Source organism: Bombina bombina, chromosome 4 (genome assembly GCF_027579735.1).
Source record: "Bombina bombina isolate aBomBom1 chromosome 4, aBomBom1.pri, whole genome shotgun sequence".
Lineage (NCBI taxonomy): Eukaryota > Metazoa > Chordata > Amphibia > Anura > Bombinatoridae > Bombina > Bombina bombina.
In genome coordinates, this window is record NC_069502.1 from 1,079,111,937 (window position 1) to 1,079,134,349 (window position 22,413).

Consider the following 22,413-nt stretch of genomic DNA (forward strand, 5'->3'; position numbering starts at 1 on the left):
ACAAAAATAAAAAAAATAAGTTACAAACATTTAAAAAATATTACAACAATTTTAAGCTAATTACACCTAATCTAAGCCCCCTAATAAAATAACAACCCCCCCCCCCAAAATAAAAAAATGCCCTACCCTATTCTAAATTAAAAAAGTTCAAAGCTCTTTTACCTTACCAGCCCTTAAAAGGGCCTTTTGTGGGGCATGCCCCAAATAATTCAGCTCTTTTGCCTGTAAAAGAAAAATACAACCCCCCCAACATTAAAACCCACCACCCATTTTTTTTATTTTGGGGGGGTTTGTTATTTTATTAGGGGGCTTAGATTAGGTGTAATTAGGTGTAGTTCAATCTTCTTTCTTCGGGAGCCATCATCTTCCATCCGACGCGGAACATCCTCTTCTCCCGACGCCTACTAGCCGAATGACGGTTCCTTTAAATGACGTCATCCAAGATGGCGTCCCTCGAATTCCGATTGGCTGATAGGATTCTATCCGATCAGCCAATCAGATTGAGCTCGCATTCTATTGGCCAATAGAATGCGAGCTCAATCTGATTGGCTGATCGAATCAGCCAATCGGATTGAACTTGATTCTGATTGGCTGATTCCATCAGCCAATCAGAATATTCCTACCTTAATTCCGATTGGCTGATAGAATCCTATCAGCCAATCGGAATTCGAGGGATGCCATCTTGGATGACGTCATTTACAGGAACCGTCATTCGGCTAGTAGGCATCGGGAGAAGAGGATGTTCCGCGTCGGATGGAAGATGATGGCTCCCGAAGAAAGAAGATTGAAGATGCCGTTGATAGAAGACTTCATCCGGATCATGGACCTCTTCAGCTCCCGCTTGGATGAAGACTTCATCCGGATCATGGACCTCTTCAGCTCCCGCTTGGATGAAGACTTCAGCCGGATCATGGACCTCTTCAGCCCCCCGCTTGGGCTTGGATCAGGACATCGGAGGAGCTCTTCAGGACGGATCGGTGAACCTGGTATGGTGAAGATAAGGTAGGAAGATCTTCAGGGGCTTAGTGTTAGGTTTATTTAAGGGGGGTTTGGGTTAGATTAGGGGTATGTGGGTGGTGGGTTGTAATGTTGGGGGGGGGTATTGTATGTTTTTTTTACAGGCAAAAGAGCTGAACTTCTTGGGGCTTGCCCCGCAAAGGGCCCTGTTCAGGGCTGGTAAGGTAAAAGAGCTTTGAACTTTAGTAATTTAGAATAGGGTAGGGCATTTTGTTATTTTGTGGGGCTTTGTTATTTTATTAGGGGGCTTAGAGTAGGTGTAATTAGTTTAAAATTGTTGTAATATTTTTCTTATGTTTGTAAATATTTTTTTATTTTTTGTACTTTAGCTAGTTTATTTCATTGTAGTTATTTGTAGGAATTGTATTTAATTTATTTATTTATAGTGTAGTGTTAGGTTTAATTGTAACTTAGGTTAGGATTTATTTTACAGGTAAATTTGTAATTATTTTAACTATTTTAGCTATTAAATAGTTCTTAACTATTTAATAGCTATTGTACCTGGTTAAATTAAATACAAAGTTACCTGTAAAATAAATATTAATCCTAAAATAGCTATAATATAATTATAATTTATATTGTAGCTATATTAGGATTTATTTTACAGGTAAGTATTTAGCTTTAAATAGGAATAATTTATTTAAGAAGAGTTAATTAATTTCGTTATATTTAAATTATATTTAACTTAGAGGGATGTTAGTGTTAGGGTTAGACTTAGCATTAGGGGTTAATACATTTATTAGAATAGCGGTGAGCTCCGGTCGGCAGATTAGGGGTTAATAATTGAAGTTAGGTGTCGGCGATGTTAGGGAGGGCAGATTAGGGGTTAATACTATTTATTATAGGGTTAGTGAGGCGGATTAGGGGTTAATAACTTTATAATAGCGGTGCGGTCCGCTCGGCAGATTAGGGGTTAATAAGTGTAGGCAGGTGGAGGCGACGTTGTGGGGGGCAGATTAGGGGTTAATAAATATAATATAGGGGTCGGCGGTGTTAGGGGCAGCAGATTAGGGATACATAGGGATAATGTAAGTAGCGGCGGTTTACGGAGCGGCAGATTAGGGGTTAAAAATAATATACAGGGGTCAGCGATAGCGGGGGCGGCAGAATAGGGGTTAATAAGTGTAAGGTTAGGGGTGTTTAGACTCGGGGTACATGTTAGGGTGCAGACGTAGGAAGTGTTTCCCCATAGCAAACAATGGGGCTGCGTTAGGAGCTGAACGCGGCTTTTTTGCAGGTGTTAGGTTTTTTTTCAGCTCAAACAGCCCCATTGTTTCCTATGGGGGAATCATGCACGAGCACGTTTTTGAGGCTGGCCGCGTCCGTAAGCAACTCTGGTATCGAGAGTTGCAGTTGCGTTAAATATGCTCTACGCTCCTTTTTTGGAGCCTAACGCAGCCATTCTGTGGACTCTCAATACCAGAGTTATTTTAAAGGTGCGGCCAGAAAAAAGCCAGCGTTAGATACGCGGGTCCTTACCGACAAAAATCTAAATCTAGCCGTAAGGGTTTATTTTACAGGTAAGTATTTAGTTTTAAATAGGAATAATTTATTTAAGTATAGTGTAGTGTTAGGTGTAATTGTAACTTAGGTTAGTTTTTATTTTACAGGTTAATTTCTCTTTATTTTAGCTAGGTAAGCTATTAAATAGTTAATAACTATTTAATAGCTATTGTACCTAGTTAAAATAAATTGAAAGATGCCTGTAAAATAAAAATAAATCCTAAAATAAATACAATATTATTATTATTTATATTGTAGCTATATTAGGGTTTATTTTAAAGGTAAGTATTTAGTTTTAAATAGGATTAATTTAGTTCATAATAGAAATATTATTTAGATGTATTTAATTAATATTTAAGTTAGGGGGGTGTTAGGGTTAGGGTTAGACTTAGGTTTAGGGGTTAATAATTTTATTACAGTGGCGGCGGTGTAGTGGGGGGCAGGATAGGGGTTAATACATTTATTATAGGTGGCGACGGTGTAGGGGGGGCAGGATAGGGGTTCATAAATTTAATATAAGTTGCGGCGGGGTCAGGGAGCGGTTTAGGGGTTAAACTATTTATTTAGTTGCGGCGAGGTGCGGGATCAGCAGGATAGGGGTTAATAACTTTATTATAGAGGGCGACGGTATAGGGGGGGCAGGATAGGGGTTACTAGGTATAATGTAGGTGGCAGCGGTGTCTGGGAGCGGCGGTTTAGGGGTTAATACATTTATAAGAGTTGTGGCGGGGTCTAGGAGCGGCGGTTTAGGGGTTAATACATTTATAAGAGTTGCGGCGGGGTCTAGGAGCGGCGGTTTAGGGGTTAGTAACTTTATTTAGTTGCAGGGGGCTCCGGGGGCGCCTGTATAGGGGGTAGAACAGTGTAGTTAGCGTGAGTGCTTAGTGACAGGCTAGCAAGAAAGCTGTCAAAAAGCCGAAGAGCAGCGAGATCGGATGAGTGATAACTCTCACAGTCCGCTGCTCATCGCCCCGTACTTGGTGCGCGGCTTTTTGACAGCTTTTTTGATAACTTAGGCAAATTTTTGCAGGTCCGCGGCGGTGATGTGATGCGAGCTTAGGCGGGCATATTGGACCGGCAAAGGCAGGAAAAGTAGACACGACGATAACTACCCCCCAATGTATTAATCACTGAGTCAGAGAAACCTCTATGACTAAGAATCAAGCGTTCAATCTCCATACCTTCAAATTTAATGATTTGAGATCCTGATGGAAAAAAGGGCCTTGAGATAGAAGGTCTGACCTTAACGGAAGTGTCCAAGGTTGGCAACTTGCCATCCGAACGAGATCCGCATACCAAAACCTGTGAGGCCATGCTGGAGCCACCAGCAATACAAACGAACGTTCCATTAGAATTTTGGAAATCACTTTTGGAAGAAGAACTAGAGGCGGAAAGATATAAGCAGGTTGATAATTCCAAGGAAGCGACAGCGCGTCCACTGCTTCCGCCTGAGGATCCCTGGATCTGGACAGATACCTGGGAAGTTTCTTGTTTAGATGAGAGGCCATCAGATCTATTTCTGGAAGTCCCCAGATTTAAACAATCTGAAGAAATACCTCTGGGTGAAGAGACCATTCGCCCGGATGTAACGTCTGGCGACTGAGATAATCCGCTTCCCAATTGTCTACACCTTGGATATGAACCACAGAGATTAGACAGGAGCTGGATTCTGCCCATACCAGTATCCGAGATACTTCTTTCATAGCCTGAGGACTGTGAGTCCCACCTTGATGATTGACATACGCCACGGTTGTGACATTGTCTGTCTGAAAACAAATAAATGATTCTCTCTTCAGAAGAGGCCAGAACTGAAGAGCTCTGAAAATCGCACGGAGTTCCAAAATGTTGATTGGTAATTTCGCCTCCTGAAATTCCCAAACCCCCTGCGCTGTCAGAGATCCCCATACAGCTCCCCAACCTGAAAGACTTGCATCTGTTGAGATTACAGTCCAGGTTGGACGAACAAAAGAGGCCCCTTGAATTAGACGATGGTGATTCAACCACCAAGTCAGAGAAGATCGAACATTGGGATTTAAGGATATTAACTGTGATATCTTTGTATAATCCCTGCACCACTGGTTCAGCATACAAAGCTGAAGAGGTCTCATGTGAAATCGAGCAAAGGGGATCGCGTCCGATGCAGCAGTCATGAGACCTAGAATTTCCATGCACAAAGCTAACGAAGGGAATGATTGAGACTGAAGGTTTCGACAAGCTGAAACCAACTTCAAACGTCTCTTTTCTGTTAGAGAAAAAGTCATGGACACTGAATCTATTTGAAAGCCCAAAAAGGTTACCTTTGTCTGAGGAATCAATGAACTCTTTGGTAAATTGATCCTCCAACCATGTCTTTGAAGAAACAACACAAGTTGATTCGTATGAGATTCTGCAGAATGTAAAGACTGAGCAAGTACCAAGATATCGTCCAAATAAGGAAATACTGCAATACTCTCTGATTACAGAGAGAAGGGCACTGAGAACCTTTGAAAAGATCCTTGGAGCTGTTGCTAGGCCAAACGGAAGGGCAACAAACTGGTAATGCTTGTCTAGAAAAGAGAATCTCAGGAACTGATAGTGATCTGGATGAATTGGAATATGAAGATATGCATCCTGTAAGTCTATTGTAGACATATAATGCCCTTGCTGAACAAAAGGCAGAATAGTCCTTATAGTCACCATTTTGAATGTTGGTATCCTTACATAACGATTCAATATTTTTAGATCCAGAACTGGTCTGAAGGAATTCTCCTTCTTTGGTACAATGAAGAGATTTGAGTAAAACCCCAGACCCCGTTCCAAAACTGGAACTGGCACAATTACCCCAGCCAACTCTAGGTCTGAAACACATTTCAGAAACGCCTGAGCCTTCACTGGGTTTACTGGAATGCGTGAGAGAAAAAATCTTCTCACAGGCGGCCTTACCTTGAAACCTATTCTGTACCCTTGTGAAACAATGTTCTGAATCCAAAGACTGTGAATCGAATTGATCCAAATATCTTTGAAAAATCGTAACCTGCCCCCTACCAGCTGTGCTGGAATGAGGGCCAGACCTTCATGCGGATTTGGGAGCTGGTTTTGACTTTCTAAAAGGCCTGGATTTATTGCAGACTGGAGAAGGTTTCCAAACGGAAACCGTTCCTTTAGGGGAAGGGTCAGGCTTTTGTTCCTTATTCTGACGAAAGGAACGAAAACGATTAGCAGCCCTATATTTACCTTTAGATTTTTTGTCCTGAGGCAAAAAGGTTCCTTTCCCGCCAGTAACAGTTGAAATTATAGAATCCAACTGTGAACCAAATAATTTATTACCTTGGAAAGAAAGAGAAAGCAAAGTTGACTTAGAAGTCATATCTGCATTCCAAGATTTAAGCCATAAAGCTCTTCTAGCTAAAATAGCTAAAGACATATACCTGACATCAATTCTAATGATATCAAAAATGGCATCACAAATAAAGTTATTAGCATGTTGAAGAAGTTTAACAATGCTATAAGCATTATGGTCTGACACTTGTTGCGCTAAAGCCTCCAACCAGAAAGTGGAAGCTGCAGCAACATCAGCCAAAGAAATAGCAGGTCTAAGAAGATTACCTGAACATAAATAAGCTCTCGTTAGAAAGGATTCAAGCTTCCTATCTAAAGGATCCTTAAAAGAAGTACTATCCGCTGTGGGAATAGTAGTACGTTTAGCAAGAGTAGAAATAGCCCCATCAACTTTAGGGATTTTATCCCAAAATTCTAATCTATCAGATGGCACAGGGTACAATTTCTTAAACCTTGGAGAAGGAGTAAATGAAGTACCCAGACTATTCCATTCCCTAGAAATTACTTCTGAAATAGCATCAGGAACTGGAAAAACTTCTGAAATAACTGCATGAGGTTTAAAAACCGAATTTAAACGCTTAGTAGATTTAGTATCAAGAGGACTAAACTCCTCCATATCTAATGCAATCAACACTTCTTTAAGTAAAGAACGAATAAACTCCATCTTAAATAAATATGAAGATTTATCAGTGTCAATATCTGAAGCAGAATCCTCTGAACCAGATAGATCCTCATCAGAAACAGATAAGTCAGAATGATGGCGGTCACTTAAAAACTCATCTGAAATATGAGAAGTTTTAAAAGACCTTTTACGTTTATTGGAAGGAGGAATAACAGACAGAGCCTTCCTAATAGAATTAGAAACAAATTATTTTACATTAACAGGGACATCCTGAACATTAGATGTTGAAGGAAAAACAACAGGTAAAGGATTATTATTAATGGAGACACTATCTGCGTTAGAAAGCTTATCATGACAACTAACACAAACTACAGCCGGAGGAACAGTTACCAAAAGTTTACAACAGATGCACTTAACTTTGGTAGAACCAGCATCAGGCAGCGTCTTTCCAGAATTAGATTCTGATCCAGGGTCAGGTTGCGACATCTTGCAATATGTAATAGAAAAAACAACTTATAAAGCAAAATGATCAAATTCCTTAAATGACAGTTTCAGGAATGGGAAAAGATGCAAAATAAACAAGCCTCTAGCAACCAGAAGCAATAAAAAAGTGAGACTTAAATAATGTGAAAAAGGTGGTGCCAAGTATGACGCCCACATTTTTTGGCGCCAAGTAAGACGCCCACATTATAGGCGTCAAGTACAACGGCCATATTTTTTGGCGCCAAGTATGACGCAACATCCTCTGACGTCAAAAAACGACGCCCACATTTTTTGGCGCAAAAAAACGTCTGTAACACACATACGTCAAAAAATGACGCAATCACGAACAAACTTCCGGCGTCAACTATGGCGCCGGAAATGACAAAATTTTGCGCCAAAAAAGTTTGCGCCAAGAATGACGCAATAAATTGAAGCATTTTCTGCCCCCGCGAGCCTAACAGCCCGCAGGGAAAAAAGTCAATTGGAAATTCTTAAGGTAAGAAAAAATTATTTATTCATATGCATTATCCCAAATAATGAAACTGACAGTCTGAATGAAGGAATACTGATTATCCTGAATCATGGCAAATATAAGTTATATTTAGAACTTTACATATAAAGTGCCCAACCATAGCTTAGAGTGTCATAAATAAAATAAGACTTACTTACCCTAAGACACTCATCTACATATAGTAGATAGCCAAACCAGTACTGAAACGAGAATTAGTAGAGGTAATGGTATATAAGAGTATATCGTCGATCTGAAAAGGGAGGTAGGAGAAGAAATCTCTACGACCGATAACAGAGAACCTATGAAATAGATCCCCTAGAGGAAGACCATTGTATTCAAATAGGCAATACTCTCTTCACATCCCTCTGACATTCACTGCACTCTGAGAGGAAAACCGGGCTCCAGCCTGCTGCGAAGCGCATATCAACGTAGAAATCTAGCACAAACTTACTTCACCACCTCCATGGGAGGCAAAGTTTGTAAAACTGAATTGTGGGTGTGGTGAGGGGTGTATTTATAGGCATTTTGAGGTTTGGGAAACTTTGCCCCTCCTGGTAGGAATGTATATCTCATACGTCACTAGCTCATGGACTCTTGCTAATTACATGAAAGAAATATTTCTACACAGCTTTGTTTGCACAGAAATAAATAGAAAACTGTTTAAACATGGCATTTCCTATTACTTTATAGAAACTAAAGTACTTCAAAGAAACCCCTTACACTTATATTTATAATATTTAAACAACTATTCAAATTGTAAAAAAAATACATCTACAGATTATTCTAAAGCGATTCTTTGCTTTGAATACATCCTTTTTGTAAAAAAAAATATGCCTTGTCCCACACTCCCTAGAAAGGTCAGATAGCAAAATCTGTAACCTAGGGTTTCAAAATGCTGCAAACTGACTAAACCATCTATTTAATCTGCAGGATTTGTAGGTAACAGAATATGATTTTTGTCTCCTAGGGAGCTTGGAGACAAACACAATGTTTAGACAAATGCAAGAGGTTCTTAATGTTACTTTAACTGTACTGTCATAAAAAAGAGTACAGTTGGGGTCCGTGTGTGAACACATAGGGGCATATTTATGAAATGTCTGTCGGACCTGATCTGACAGTGCGGATCATGTCCGACAGACCTCGCTGAATGCGGAGAGCAATAAGCTCTCCGCATTCAGCATTGCACCAGCAGCTCTTGTGAACTGCTGGAGCAACGTCGCCCCCTGCAGATTTGCGGCCAATCGGCCGCTAGCAGGGGGTGTCAATCAACCCGATCGTATTTGATCGGGTTGAATTGCGGCGTTCTCTGTTCCGCCTCCTCAGAGCAGGCGGACAGGTTATGGAGCAGCAGTCTTTAGACCGCTGCTTCATAACTGGTGTTTCTGGCGAGCCGGAAGTCTTGCGAGAAACACGGGGCTTCAAGCTCCATACTGAGCTTGATAGATAGGCCCCATAGGGTACTACTGCTGTGGTTGTACCCTCAATGGGTCATAGTTACACCTTAAGGAACTAATATGTACCTTTTTAAAGGTAAATAAGGTACAGCTATTTATTCCAACTGTCAGAGGGTCCATGTCTGTACCATTTAATCCCCATACAAAGGAACAATCACTTGTGTGACCAAAAGGTTGAGGAGGATGGCTGGTTCAAGGCAGCGAAACCCTGCAAGTGCATATAATTTGTTCACCGGAGCGTTATTATTTCCCAAGATGGTAAACGGATACTTTATAGTTAGGCTGCATAGTTATCCACAGTAATCTCAATTATTCAATGAACTCAAAATGAATTCAACATACATGCTGTACAGCAAAATAGTTCATGTTCAATATTTGTTGGTTATATGCAACAAAATAATACTTAAAAACCCATATCTTCACTGACACTGTGTGGCTGGTTCAAAACAGCACAAAAGTACTTAATTAACATTTTAATGTTTATATTTAGAGCATCGAGATCATAACTTTTACACATAAAGCAAATGTATTAACTTAAATTACAAAGAAACAATGTAATTTTTAATCTATATAAAATAATGAAGAGCTGTTTAAGAACTAGTTTTAAAAAAATAAAATAAAATAGTGACAGTTCCCTGTTGCATACATGGACATTATGTAAAAAAGCACCATTTGTTGGTAGAAAGTTTCTGGACATTGTGTAACACATCACCATATTGTGTAAGCGCTGCCTATTGGTTGAAAGTTCGTGGACATTGTGTAACACAGGTAGAAGGTTCATCACCAAAATGTACTGGGGAAAAAGACTAATTTGCATATATTTTGTCTTTAAATCCCTTTCTTCATTTTTTGAGTGACAGGATATTGTTTTATGCAAACAGCGCAATTAGAAAAGAGTTTTTACTGCACTTTTATGTCCTTTTACAGGGAAGACATTTTTCACAATTATCCCCTCTAAGAAAAAAACAAACATCTTTTTTTATATATAGTCCCAAACAAAAGCAGGCAACAAATTATTTTACACCACAAGTGACGTTTCTGGGTTTCACCCCTGTACTCAGACTTATAATTTGTTGGATAAATCCGGTGAGTGCCTGCTTTTGTTTGGGACTGTTAGTATGCTGCTGAGCACCCCGGTCAGACGTGGATTATTGCGAGTGTTAAACCTTTATGAACTTTCTTTTATATATATATATATATATATATATACTGTATATACACACACACAAAAACATGTCACCTAATTCAAGTAAATATTATAAGATTAGGGATTATCACTCAATGTCTGACCCAGAGAAAAGAAGGCTGACTTAGGAGCACTATTGCTGCATACATTCCAGTTAATTCAAGGGAGTATTGTTTTTCAATTACTAATGAAATAATAAATCCCAGACACATTACTCACCTTCTCCAATTCTTGCAAGTAGACTTGTGCAATCAAACTAGCTTTCTCAAAGCAAGATACAGCTTCTTCTTCCCTTTCTGATAAACGCACACGGGAGGAAAATGATGCAGATGAATGTTCCAAGGACAAACCTTTGAACGGCAACATGAGCAGGATATTTTTAGTAATTATATAAATATATGTTTAATTTTAATTAAATAATTAAAAGCTATAGTTTACATTTATTTACACAAAGATCAGGGGGGGGGGGATACATTTAACTTCGATACCTATAGCCTTGTGTGCTATGTGGCTAGTTAAAGGGACAGTTTACTCCAGAATTGTTATTGTTTAAAATGATAGATAATCCCTTTATTACCCATTCCAAAGTTTTGCATAACCATTGCAGTTATATTATACTTTTTACCTCTGTGATTACCTTGTATCTAAGCCTCTGCATATTGCCCCTTATTTCTTATCTCAGTTCTTTTGTCAGATTTACCATTTTTATACTACAAGCACGAGTCTGATCGAGAGGAGTGAGTCTGCTTGATCACATAACCGTTGGAGCAGTGAGCTGGGTCACTGAGAGATCCCAGTCTGTGCTGCCACAATTGTGAGTACGGTGATTATCTTCTATTCATCTGTTTAGCACATCACAGTGTTATACTAAGAGAAGTCATCTGTTGCTCCACACAGACTGTCTTTTGTCAGATTTGCTTTTAAGCCAATCAGTGCTGACTCATAAATAACTCCACGGGAGTGAGCACAATGTTATATGTATGGCACACATGAACTAGCTATGTCTAGCTGTGAAAAACTGTCAAAATACAATTAGGTAAAAGGCGGCCTTCAAGGGCTTAGAAATTCGCAATTGAGCCTACCTAGGTTTAGCTTTCAACAAAGAATGCCAAGTTGTTTAAAATGACATGCCCTATCTAAATCATGAAAGTTTAATTTTGACAAGACTGTCCCTTTAAGGAGAGATTCAAATTAGCAACAGCACTGATCAAACAATCACTCCATAGAATTTTGCAAGGTTATACACCTGAAGTTTAGATTATGCAAATATGTAGATCTCACATTACTCATACAAAAAACACTCCGTTTTAAAAGTTCATATAGATAAATAACATAATTTATTCTTACCTGATTAATGTATTTATTTCTTGGTTGTGAGAGCCCACAACCTTACTCTTGGGAATTCATCACCTAGCCACCAGGAGGGGCAAATACACCCCACACCAGAGCTTTAAGTATCCCTCCTACTTCCCTCTCTCCCAGTAGTTTGCATAGCTAAGTTAAGAGAGAGAGATAAAGAGATAAGTGGGGTAAAGAAGTACAAACTAGAACTGCTGCCACCAACAAAAATTACGGGTCGGTTCGTGGACTCTCATAACAAAGAAAGAAATACACTTATCAGGTAAGAATAAATTATGTTTCCTTTCTAAAAGTTGTGAGGGTCTACGACCTTTCACTTGGGATCCAATACCCAAGCTGTGGAGTCCACAAAAAAACTAGGTGGGACAAAAGAAAAAGGCAGATACCTACTTATTAGGCACTACCACCTGTAGGACCTTCCTACCAAACGCAGCAAGGCCAAGACCAAAACATCAACCCACTAAATCTTTGTGAATGTATGAAAGGACGACCAAGTCGCGGCCCTGCATATCTATTCTACAGATGCCTCATTCCAGAAAGCATATGAAGTGGAAATTGAGCGAGTAGAATGAGCAGTAATTCAAGCAAGTGGTTGCTGACCCGCCTCCAAGTAAGCTTGATGGATAAAACTACTTAGTCCAATAATAGCCAAAAAACAGCAGCACCTTATTAATGCATCAAGGTATCTTTATTTGTGAGACATCACAGCTTACAAAAAACGACGTTTCGGTCACTTAATGACCTTAATCATGTTGTACATTACACCCTCCTTGTACACAATTTATACCCTTTCAAAAGGGGAGGGGTCTAATTACCTGTTCAGGTGTATCAACAATTCTCATCCATATACAAAATTTACACACCCCCTCTAGTGGCCACAACAGAGGGAAATCTTCTTTAACCCATTAGGACCAATAGGAATGAATTAAGAGATAGATTGGGGTGTTACTCTGTAGAACAAACTAGTCTTAAAGTTGTTCCCGCACTGAGGTGGTGTTATATTATATCAGATTATGTTTGATTATAGATGGTTGTTATGACTAGAACATGTAATGTTGTAAATATTTTTTTAATAATCATAAATATGTTTTTAATTAAGGATATATGTTTTCCAGGTCCTAATGGGTTAAAGAATATTTCACTCTGTTGTGGTTAATTCTAACTAGGACCTACAGTATATAAAGGATTGAAGATCTAGAAAACAAGTCAACTTCCTATGAAGTAAAACTGAAAGTGCTGAAACCTTACCCTTGTTCGAACTAGTAGAATAACCCTTATCCAGACCCTTCTGAAGGAACAGGAGAATAGGGGAATCCTCACAGAATGCCAGGGGTACCCCCTAGTTAAACACCATGACAGGTAAGTTTTCCACACCTTATGGTAAATCTTTCTCGTCACAGGCTTGCCTGTCTCAAAGTATCAATTACAGAATCAGAAAATTCTCTCTAAGAAAGAATTAACCATTCAATCTCTATGTAGTTAAGTTGAGAGACTGCAGATGTTGATGAATAAAAGGACCCTGTACAAGAAGATCTGGACGTTGAAACAGACGCCATGGGTGCCCACTGGACAACCAAACTAGGATGGCATACCAAGTCCATCTGGGTCACAGTGTTTTACTGTTAAATTTTCTGATAAGCAACTGTGTTGTCTGCTTATTTATATAACTGATGATGACAGAGAAAGGTTGCTTTTCTGCAATAACTTTATTACATGACTGACTGCAATGCAACTCCAAACTAGACTGAACTAGAACTCTTCCTGTTTCCTGTATGCCCCTGCCCCTTGAACTCACCTCCTGTAGCAATGATATAATGAAAGTTCATTGCAAACTATACTCAACACATCTTCCCCTTTTTAGAAACAAAAGACAAACAAATAATAAACAATATAACTATAACAGCAAACATGACAACAACAAATAAATAACAATCAAACCTAATTGACAAGTTTACTTCTCAACATTCCTCAATGAGTCTTTGTGGCTTTCTGATTGCCCTGCCACTAGGGGGATGATTTATCAAGCTCTGTATAGAAGCTGCTGCTCCATAACTTGTCAGCCTGCTCTGAGGTCGCGGACAGAAATTAACCCGATAGAATGCGATTGGGTTGATAGACACCCCCTGCTAGTGGCCGATTGGCCGTGAATCTGCAGGGGGCTGCATTGCACCAGCACATCACAAGAACTGCTGGTGCAATGATAAATGCCGGCAGCATATGCTGTCGGCATTTATCGATATGCGGTGGACATGATTCGCTACATCGTATCATGTCCGCTCGCACATTAATAAATATACCCCTAGATTTATATATGTTAACAATATGTGATTCTGGCAGAGACGCTTCAGTGTCATTTAGTTCATTGTTAATGCTCTCTGCTCTGTCAAGTTCTTCCACATCAGCTATATAAAATGGCAATATGTCATGTCCTATTGCACCATTTTCCTCTGGTAGTGTCCTTTCATCTTCAGCCCTCAATAATCCATCTGTATCACTAAACAATTCCATGTCAGTTTGCAGCATTTTGGACCCTGCACATCTTGGTATCTTCAGTAAATAACTATGATTTTGTCTAAGAATGAAACCTTCTGTGGTTTTCACTTCAAATCACCGTTCTGCCACTTTATGCAGCACAACAGTTTCATTGTCCAATTTTGTCCTGTCCAGACTTTCACAACATCCCCAACATGCAGCTCCATGTGATCTTTTGCACCCCTGTCATAGTTTCTCTTCTGGTGTTCTGTTATTTTCTCTTTTCTCTTCCAATACATGTTGTGTAATTTGCTGTTTGCATGGTACTGGGTAAGAGCCAACCGAGGTAATTTAGTTTTTTATCTGCCTGCCAAAAAACACTTCTGCTGGAGACTTTCCTCCTTCTAGTGGTGTAGAGCGTTAATTAAGTAAAGCTGTTTGTGGATTCTCTCCTGAGTGACTAGCCTTTGCAAGCAACCTCTTAATAATTTTGACTTCAGCCTCTGCTAATCCATTACTCTGGGGATCCCTTGGACTAGATGTTATATGTGTAAATACAAATTCCTCAGAAAATGCTTGAAAATGTTTACATGAAAACTGGGGGCCATTGTCTGACTTTAAGACATTTGTAATGCCATACCTTGAAAACACTGCTCGTAATTTCTCGCACACCTGTTCTGAAGAAGTATTTCTCAGTTTGGCAACTTCAGGATAGGTGGAGTAAGCATCTAATATGACTATGTAATCCTGGCCATTCAGTGAAAAACAGATCCACACCTACTGTATGCTATGGAATCCTCACCATTTCTTCCTGCATGAGAGTCTCTTTAGGGAGAGCAGATTGAAAGGACTGACAAGTTGGGCATGCAGAGATGAAGGTTGTTATATCAGTCATCATTTTTGGCCAGAAAAGAACTTCCCTAGCTCTCCTTCTGCATTCTTGTATTCCTAAATGCTCTTCATGTATTTTAGTTACCATTTCTCTTCTCAGTGAATTACCAATATATTGCCTTTCAGAAGAACACCATCAAACACTGAAAGCTCTTCCCTATGTGGCAAATACTGCTTGGGCATGTATACCTTTTTACTTGCAGAATTGATGGCTTTTATTACATTTTGAAGAATTTCATCTTCTCCAGTTGCCTTTTGTAAATCTCTGCCACATAGTTGATGAAATGGCTCCAGACATTTTAACACTATTGGCATGCACCTCTATATCTAAGTCAGTTCCAGCGTCAGGTGATCTGTGACACTCTGTCCAAATTCGAGATAAAGTATCTGCAATTAATAAATGTCTTCCTGGGGTGTATTCCAATATATAATCATATTTCTGTAACTTCAAAAGTAACCTATGAATTGTTAGTGGTGCTTTCCACAATTGTTTGTGTGAAATAGTTATTAAGGGTTTATGATCAGTTTCAACTCTAAATGAGATGCCATAAACAAAATTATGAAAAGCTTCACAGCCAAATGCAATACCCAATGTCTCTTTTTCTATTTGAGCATACATCTGTGGAAATCTTAGTTTTACGTGAGACATCAAAATAATGCAAAGTATGTGCTGTACTGAGCAGTTTTTTTAAGTAATACAAATTCTGCTTCATGTTCTTTTTCTCAGCACCATTTAGCATCCTCCAGCAATAAATGCCTCATATGTTTTGTTTTTTCTCATAGATTAGCTATACATTTGCCCAAGTAAGTCACCATCCCTAGAAATCTCTGTAAATCTTTCTTGCTAGCAGGGGATTCCATTTTCTCAATAGCCTGTACTTTAGCTGAATCAGGTCTGACACCTTTACATGAGATGATTTCTCCCAATTAGAAAATTTCAGATTGATTAAATTTACATTTAGTTTTATTTAATCTTAATCCATTATCCTGAGCAATCTGTAGCACCTTCTCAAGTCTGTGGTTATGTTCACTTTCTGTAGTACCCCAAATTAGTATATCATCTATGTAAACTTTTACGCCTTCCACCCCATCAAATAATTGCTGTATGGTTCAATTAAAGATTTCAGGGGCTGAACATAGCCCAAAAGGCAGACGTTAAAAACTGTACCTTCCAAATGGTGTATTAAAAGTGCATATGCGCCTGCTTTCTTTTGCTAAAGGCACCTGCAAAAATCCATTTGAGACATCAAGGATTGAAAAAAAACCTGGGCACCTACCATCTCTCCTAGAATTTCATTTCTTGTTAGTATCTGGTATTGCTCTCTTTTTATGTTGGCATTTAACTCTTTTGGATCTAAACATAGTCTTAATGAACCATCCTTTTTTGACACAATAACTATAGAGTGAACCCATTCTGTTGGCTCATGCACACGTTCTATGACATTTAATTTAAGGAGGTGGTGTAGCTCCTATTTAAGCTTATCTCTGAAAGCTACTGGTACTTTGCGTGCTGCATGAATTACTGGTGCTTCTCCAGGTTTTAAAGCTATTTTATATTCCATAGGGAGCTTACCAAGCCTAACAAATACATCCTTGTAGTCCTCTAGCAAGGTAATAGTGCTCTTATGTTTAATTTCTGTAATTGCAAACAGTTTGTTGACCAGCCCTAGCTGTTGTATAGACTGTAAATCAAGTATAGTAACTCTTTCTCCAGGAGCTACAACAAATGTGTGTCTTGTTATTGTGTTATTATGATGTAGGGACAAAGTACATTGTCCCACAGTAGGGATTTCAAGTCCATTATATGCTCTCTGTATTTTATTTTGTCTCTGCAGTTTTGGTCTAGGCTTTAGTCTTATCCATAGTTTCTCAGGAATAACATTAGTATCTGTTCCAGTATCCACTTTGAATGGTATCACTGTACCATGAACTGCCACTTTTACAACCCATTCTTTATCAGACATTGACACCTGCTGCACCATATCTACAAAAAGATCCTCCTCACTAGAGGTATTTGTCTCCACTGCATGCAGATGTGTACCTTGCTTACACTGAGGCAAAATGATTATATTTCTTGCAAAGTTTACATTTCTGCCCATATGCTGGACATTTACGAAAATCATGGACTTTGCTGCATTTCCAGCATTATATCTCTGTATTGCTTCTATTTTTGCTATATGATTTTGTCTCCTGTCTAATAGAGGTATAACTTGCCTTCCTTTTGTCTCTGCTAACTGGCATTTCCTTACTTCACTCACCACTTCCTGAGTGCTGTCTTTATGCATTATATTTAACTGTTTTCTGGTCTGTTCAGCAGACTGACAAATTGTGAAAGCATTTTGCAGTGTCAGGTCAAAATCCCTGAAATTGCTGTAGTTCAATTCCTGGAGAAACATCCACTTCTGGTACCATGTGTTGTCTGCTTATTTATATAACTAATGATGACAGCGAAAGGTTGCTTTTCTGCAATAACTTTATTACATGACTGACTGCAATGCAACTCCAAAACTAGACTGAACTAGAACTCTTCCTGTTTCCTGTATGCCCCTGCCCCTTGAACTCACTTCCTGTAGCAATGATATACAGGTGGCCCCCGTTTTACAACGGTTCAATTTACACCATTTCAGAATAACAACCTTTTTTTCCAGTCATGTGACTGCTATTGAAAAGCATTGAGAAGCAGTGCATTTATTAAAATAGCCAGTAGGTGGAGCTGTCCGCTTGTGTTGCAGCAAAGCCAAGCAAGCTGAAATTAATCAGTTTAACCAGACCTGATCTATGGAGCAGATTTCAAAGGAACAAGATCTTCCTGTCTATAAATTAGTCCAGATTGGAATGCATAGAAAAAACTGTTTGCAGAAAAATGCAAGTGAAGTCTGTGTTGTGTGATTATTTTATTAGGTTTATAATGCAGTTTAGCAAATGATTTTGTTCATTTAACTTAGTTTAATTATATATTCTGTATTGTGTGATTATTTTATTAGGTTTATAATGCAGTTTAGCATTTAAAGTCTTCATGTAAAATCTTGTATTAGGTGTTACTTATGACAATTTGAGAGGGGCCTGGAACCTATCACCCTCACTTCCCATTGACTTACATTATAAACTGGGTTTCAATTTACAACGGTTTCGATTTACAACCATTCCTTCTGGAACCTAACCCCGGCGTAAACTGAGTGCTACCTGTAATGAAAGTTCATTGCAAATTATACTCAACACATCTTCCCCTTTTTAGAAACAAAAACAAACAAATAATAAACAATATAATATAACAGCAAACATGAAAACAACAAATAAATAACAATCAAACCTAACTGACAAGTTTACTTCTCAACATTCCTCAATGAGTCTTTGTGGCTTTCTGATTGCCTTGCCACTAGGGGGACGATTTATCAAGCTCTGTATAGAAGCTGCTGCTCCATAACCTGTCAGCCTGCTCTGAGGTCGCGGACAGAAATCAACCCTATAGAATGCGATCGGGTTGATTGACACCCCCTGCTAGCGGCCGATTGTCCATGAATCTGCAGGGGGGCTGCATTGCACCAGCACATCACAAGAACTGCTGGTGCAATGATAAATGCCGGCAGCATATGCTGTTGGCATTTATCGATATGCGGTGGACATGATTCGCTACATCGTATCATGTCCGCTCGCACATTAATAAATATACCCCTAGATGTATATATGTTAACAATTTGTGATTCTGGCAGAGACGCTTTTAGTTCATTGTTAATGCTTTCTGCTCTGTCAAGTTCTTCCACATCAGCTATATAAAATGGCAATATGTCATGTCCTATTGCTTCATTTTCCTCTGGTAGTGTCCTTTCATCTTAAGCCCTCAATAATCCATCTGTATCACTAAACAATTCCATGTCAGTTTGCAGCATTTTGGACCCTGCACATCTTGGTATCTTCAGTAAATAACTATGATTTTGTCTAAGAACGAAACCTTCTGTGGTTTTCACTTCAAATCACCGTTCTGCCACTTTATGTGGCACAACAGCTTCATTGTCCAATTTTGTCCTGTCCAGACTTTCACAACATCCCCAACATGCAGCTCCATTTAATCTTTTGCACCTCTGTCATAGATTCTCTTCTGGTGTTCTGTAATGTTCTCTTTCCTCTTCCAATACATTACAATAATTTAGTTTTTATCTGCCTTCCAAAAAACAGTTCTGCTGGAGACTTTCCTCCTTCCAGTGGTGTAGAGCGATAATTAAGTAAAGCTGTTTGTGGATTCTCTCCTGAGTGACTAGCCTTTGCAAGCAACCTCTTAATAATATTGACTTCAGTCTCTGCTAATCTATTACTCTGGGGATACCTGGGACTAGATGTTATATGTGTAAATCCAAATTCCTCAGAAAATGCTTGAAAATGTTTACATGAAAACTGGGGGCCATTGTCTGACTTTAAGACATTTGTAACACCATACCTTGAAAACACTGCTCGTAATTTCTCGCACACCTGTTCTGAAGACGTATTTCTCAGTTTGGCAACTTCAGGATAGGTGGAGTAAGCATCTAATATGGCTATGTAATCCTGGCCATTCAGTGAAAAGAGATCCACACCTACTGTATGCTATGGAATCCTCACCATTTCTTCCTGCATGAGAGTCTCTTTAGGGAGAGCAGATTGAAAGGACTGACAAGTTGGGAATGCAGAGATGAAGGTTGTGATATCAGTCATCATTTTTGGCCAGAAAAGAACTTCCCTAGCTTTCCTTCTGCATTTTTGTATTCCTAAATGCTCTTCATGTATTTTAGTTACCATTTCTCTTCTCAGTGAATTACCAATCTATTGCCTTTCAGAAGAACACCATCAAACACTGAAAGCTCTTCCCTATGTGGCAAATACTGCTTGGGCATGTATACATTTTAACTTGCAGAATTGATGGCTTATATTACATTTTGAAGAGTTTCATCTTCTCCAGTTGCCTTTTGTAATCTCTGCCACATAGTTGATGAAATGGCTCCAGACATTTTAGCAGTATTGACATGCACCTCTATATCTGAGTCAGTTCCATCGTCAGGTGATCTGTGACACTCTGTCCAAATTCGAGATAAAGTATCTGCAATTAACAAATGTCTTCCTGGGGTGTATTACAATATATAATCATATTTCTGTAACTTCAAAAGTAACCTATGAATTCTTGGTGGTGCTACACTTCCTGTAGCAATGATATAATGATATAATGAAAGTTAATTGCAAACTATAATCAACACAGTGACTAAGAACTTAAATCCCACAAAGCACAACCCTGTCAAGCAGTGCTTATCATCAGGTTAAAGAATAGTAAAAAATGTACATATATAGATTTGTGAAGCTGTCTCAGGGTATGACAAACATAAATATTTGCATAAAATCTATTTTAAGACAAATGGAATTCTATTATCTGTGCAAATAATTGAGACTTTCCTCTATTTAAAGATGCTGTGCTAAGAAAACCAAAGATAATATACTCAGAGAAGAAGGATTCTGTTTTGGACACTTCCCTCCCTCAGATTAACTATATATATACATACATATATATACATACATATATATATATATATATATATATATATATATATATATACACACACACAAAATCAATGTGCATTCTTAAACAAATGCATCTTAATTTTGCCAAAAACTACTAGTGTGTATATGCCCAAACAGGTGTCTATGCCAATGAGAGAATGCCTCTAACTGCCAAAAGATCTATGGACACCATTCCTTGCCAAAATAAAATGAGATATTTCTATTTAAACATACACATGGATGTTTTTTTTAAGTCTGTGCAGTATGAATAACACCTCTTTAGCTACAAACTTCAGAAGAAAAGGAAAAATCCAACATGTTTACAAATCTTGTTTTCTTCTTTATAGAATATAAAACTTAACTTTGAATAAAGACATTAAAAAATATGGAGCCCTAGGACATAACAAACAGTGTTTTAAATTACAATCTATATCTGTGTGTTTTAGAAATGCAATATCCTGTATCTCAGTGAGGTTTATCACTTTTGAAAACCACAAGATAGCTGATTCTCTGTATGCAGATGGCTTGGCAAGTACTATAAAATGATTACAACGAGGATGGGAGGGTAATATTTCAACAATTCAAAACTGGAAACTTGTTTAAAAGTGTATGCCCTCTCTGAATCAAGAAAGAAAAAAATGAGTTTAATGTCCCTTTAATACAAGATATGCATTTATTAAAAATTATTAATAATTCTTACTAAAGTCATAAGTATTAGCAATATTTGAATTCACAACAGCCTATGACAGATTTTATTTTTAAAATAGTCTAATTGATTAATAAAAAGATCCTTTTTTTCTAGTCTTTTGGACATCTGGGGCGCGATCCGATATACGGCGTAGTTTGCGGCGCAAGCGAGGGAACCCGCGCCGCCCGTAATTTCACCTCGCAACTCGACCTATCCAATATACTGCGCCGTCAGATGCTAAACTGGTGTAAGTAGGAAAAGCCGGCGATCAGCTAAAATGTGCGCAAATACACATTTTAGTCGTCGCAAGTACTTACGCCAGTATTTTGTTCACGTAAACTCTCAATAAAGTGTAGTTTTATGCAAATTAGCCTACGAATTGTAAAAAATAACGGCCAGTTCTAAGAGATGCGCCACGTAATTACGACATTCAAAATTCATACTTAAACCCCTGCACAGCCGCCATTTTCTTTAGTGTGTTTGGTTGGTTCTTGGAGCTACAGCACACTACAGTGAGTAGGAGAAAGTGGTTAGAGTAGAGAGAGAGGCGCATTGCATAGATTTAGTTAGGTCGGATTTGGTGGATTTGTTAAGCTTGTACATTACTGTCACTTTTTTACATATTGCACACATTTTGCATACACACATATACAAAATACACAACACTTTTTTTTTATAACACCTTACACATTTTATTTATCTTTTACAGTGTGAAAGGCTGAGTGCTTGGTTGTAATTGTGTGTGATTGAAGTGGGAGTGAGTGTGAGTTTGTGCGTGTTTGTAGTGTGAGGATGTCAGGGAGAGCTAGGGCGGGGGGGAGGAGGGAAGGGGAGTTGCAGGGAGAGAATTATGGACAGGAGGAGCAGCAGGGTCCCCGTCAGGGAGTGGGGAGAGGGAGAGCTAGAAGGGAGGATGGGAGTGGGGTTGCCCCAAGGCCAGGCACACTCAGAAGAGGGATAGAGGGTGCACATGGGGATATAAGGGGGGAGGAGGGAGAGGATAGGGAGGAACCCACACCAGGGACATCCCAGGGAGGGAGCCAGGCGGCCCAGGACAATGAGCGTATGAGGTGCCCCAACTTCACATTCGCTGAAAACCTCGCTCTAGTCCAGGCTGTCCTGGAGAACCATACCGCCCTCTTTGGCCAAGAGAAGGGCAAAGGAGTTGCCCGTAGGCGTAAAGATGCCTGGCTGAAGGTGGAGGAGGCCGTTAATGGTGTGTCCCAGCAGAGGAGGAATGTGGATGGCCTAAAGAAGAGGTGGAACGACTGTAAGAGGAGAGTTAAGGAGAAGATGGGCCAAGAAGCAATGTCCCAGAGGGCAACAGGAGGTGGGCCTCACCATGAGGCGGAATATAACGAGTGGCAGGAGCTGATTCGTAGGTCCCTG

The 22,413-nt window shown here is 39.1% G+C and overlaps 1 protein-coding gene across 1 annotated transcript in view; it reads right to left on the reverse strand.

The window, feature by feature from the left end:
- The window catches only part of TTC7A (tetratricopeptide repeat domain 7A), a 1,159,252-nt gene that overhangs the window by 948,759 nt on the left and 188,080 nt on the right, over positions 1–22,413 (reverse strand). Inside the window, exon 4 of the mRNA XM_053712237.1 lies at positions 10,314–10,444. Within this exon, the coding sequence (XP_053568212.1) occupies positions 10,314–10,444 (131 nt within the window). The remainder of the gene's footprint in view (positions 1–10,313; positions 10,445–22,413) is intronic.